At 56.2% G+C, this 2,140-nt stretch overlaps 1 protein-coding gene across 1 annotated transcript in view; it reads right to left on the bottom strand.

Annotated features, from left to right (window-relative positions):
• Positions 1 to 535: 535 nt before the first annotated feature.
• NUCB1 (nucleobindin 1) overlaps positions 536 to 2,140 on the bottom strand; it is a 21,526-nt gene continuing 19,921 nt past the window's right edge. Inside the window, exons 10-12 of the mRNA XM_081216061.1 lie at positions 2,042 to 2,134; positions 1,501 to 1,597; positions 536 to 1,387 (exon numbers count right to left, since the gene is read on the bottom strand). Of these exons, the coding sequence (XP_081072187.1) occupies positions 1,275 to 1,387; positions 1,501 to 1,597; positions 2,042 to 2,134 (303 nt within the window). The 3' untranslated portion in view covers positions 536 to 1,274. The remainder of the gene's footprint in view (positions 1,388 to 1,500; positions 1,598 to 2,041; positions 2,135 to 2,140) is intronic.

Raw genomic sequence — 2,140 nt, 5'->3', positions numbered from 1 at the left:
CTAAACTAGACCTGTCTCATGCCCAGTGACATGTTGGTAAACAGGCTCGGTGGCGGGGGGGGGGGCTGGGAGGAGGCTCTGATTTGTAGCCTCTGCCAATTTCCTTTGTCAGCTGTTAGTGCAGACAGGTGTGACATCCAGAGCAGCTGCAGCCACTCTGGGACAAGAGGAGTACAGCCCCCCCACACCTCCCACAGCAGGGCTAGGAGATGGGAGAACCTGGTTCCCTGAAGGCTTTGGAGTCACCCTACCTTGGGACTTCTTGTTTGGGGCAATAATACATTTTTCTTTATTGTTTAAGCCTAGGTTTGGGTTTTCTGTTCTTGTGGATGAAGGGATCCTACTGAAGGTGTGTGTGTGTGTGTGTGTGCATGTGCGTAGGCAGTGGACCCATCAGGAGAGGACAAAGATGCCAGGACAGAGCCTCTCAGAAATGACGCTTGAATTGATTCTTAAAGAATGAGGAGGACTTTGGCAGGTGAAGCATGGATAAAGTTTCAGAAGGAAAAGGATTACAAAGAAACAGACACATGGATTTGTTCCAGAAAGTGTATTTGGTTGGAACCAGAGTACAGAGCAGGGCAGGGAGCCATGTGAGATAAGGCCAGAAAGGCTGAGGGGCTGGAACCTGATCCTGGGGTGGAGTCAGCTCTGTGACCCTTCTGGGGTTGTGTGGGGAAGGGGCTAGGGGCCAAGATGTCAGGGCTTCTGGTATGAGAGGTGACCAGCTATGCTGAGGACTCTTCTGGCCCTCACACCCAGCCGTGCGGGAGACACTGTTTTTGAGGCATCGCTGGTCCCACAAAAGGTAGAGAAAGGTCTTAAGGGACCACGCAAGCCCCATAAACCAACAGAAGCTGGGCCCAGAGCAGCAGGCAGGATTCCAGTAGCTGTGGGGATGCAGGATTCCAGAGTGGCCACAACCTGGGCATTGAGGCCAAAGCAACTAGAAAGGCAGGCATGGAGCAGACCCTTTTGGGAGGGAGGGGGCTTCCCTAAGGTAGGCTGAGCCAGTGAGCACTTGACTGGACAAGCGAAGGCAGGTCCCTCAGAGGGGGACAGAAAGAAGGGACCACAGACTGGAAGGCTGTGGAAGCTGAGGCAGCAGATACAGGGCTTGGGCAGCAATATGGAAAGTGCCATCCTGTCCCCGCATCCCACCCCACCCAGCAGGCCACAGGTGTTGCCAGGCCCCCAAGGAAGGTTGATTGTGACACCTCATCCCCCTCCCATCAGCTTCAGTAGGAACCCAGAGTACTGGGGTCCCGGAAGGATCACAGGTGCTGTGACTCCAGCTGGGGCAGCTTGGGGGTCTGTTCTGGAACTTTCTTTTCTGAAGGATCCACATCCTTCTGGTCACCAGCTGGAGCTGGGACAGGTGCATCATCTGGAAATGGAGGAAGAAAATGGTAGCACTAGACGTACCAGCCCCTCCTCCCTCAGACCCAGGAGTCTGGCCCCCAGCTCCTTCCCTGCCCCCCTGGGCCCAGGGGCCAGCACCTGTGTCTGGGTGGAACTTGAGCTGTCCCTCGGGGCCAGGTGCTGGGTTGTTGTGGACTTGCTGCTGCTGTTTCCTCTGTTCCATTTGCAGAACGGCCTGCAGGGGGTGGGGGAGATCACAGAGGCAAGAGGGTATGATGTTGAGTCTCCATGGCAACCTGCTAAGTGGTCATGGACCAGTCCCTTCTCCACGGGCCTCAGTTTTTCTCCCTCATTGAGACTTGGGCTTAATACTAGTTAAAGATCCAGTTCTCCCTCCCTGGTCATGGCTTGGGTCACACCTTGGGACAGGGAAGCCTCCTCCTCCCTCCTCAGCCTTTCCCCTCTCTCCTGCTTACAACCTCACTGCCCTTATCCAACATGGCAGCCACAGAGCAGCCAGGGATGGGGACAACGTCTGCCCTTACTCAGGATGGCAGCTGCTACCCAAGGATCTACCAGGGATTAACACAGTGGCTGTAAGCCTTCCGCACTTCTGGACACACTAGGACAAGGGCCACCAGGGACTCAGAGGATGGACCCCCTTCCCTGGCCAGTCAACCTGCTGCAGCTCTCTCTTCTGGGCCTCCAGGCGGCCCTGGGAGCGCCCCAGAGCCTCGGTTTCCTGGCTGAGGCGGCTTGAGGATTGAGCTGGCTGCCC

This window comes from Mesoplodon bidens, assembly GCF_964165515.1.
Source record: "Mesoplodon bidens genome assembly, chromosome: 18".
Classification (NCBI taxonomy): Eukaryota; Metazoa; Chordata; class Mammalia; order Artiodactyla; family Ziphiidae; genus Mesoplodon; species Mesoplodon bidens.
The sequence above is the reverse complement of the archived record's forward strand: the minus strand, read 5'-3'. Positions and strand labels throughout refer to the sequence as shown.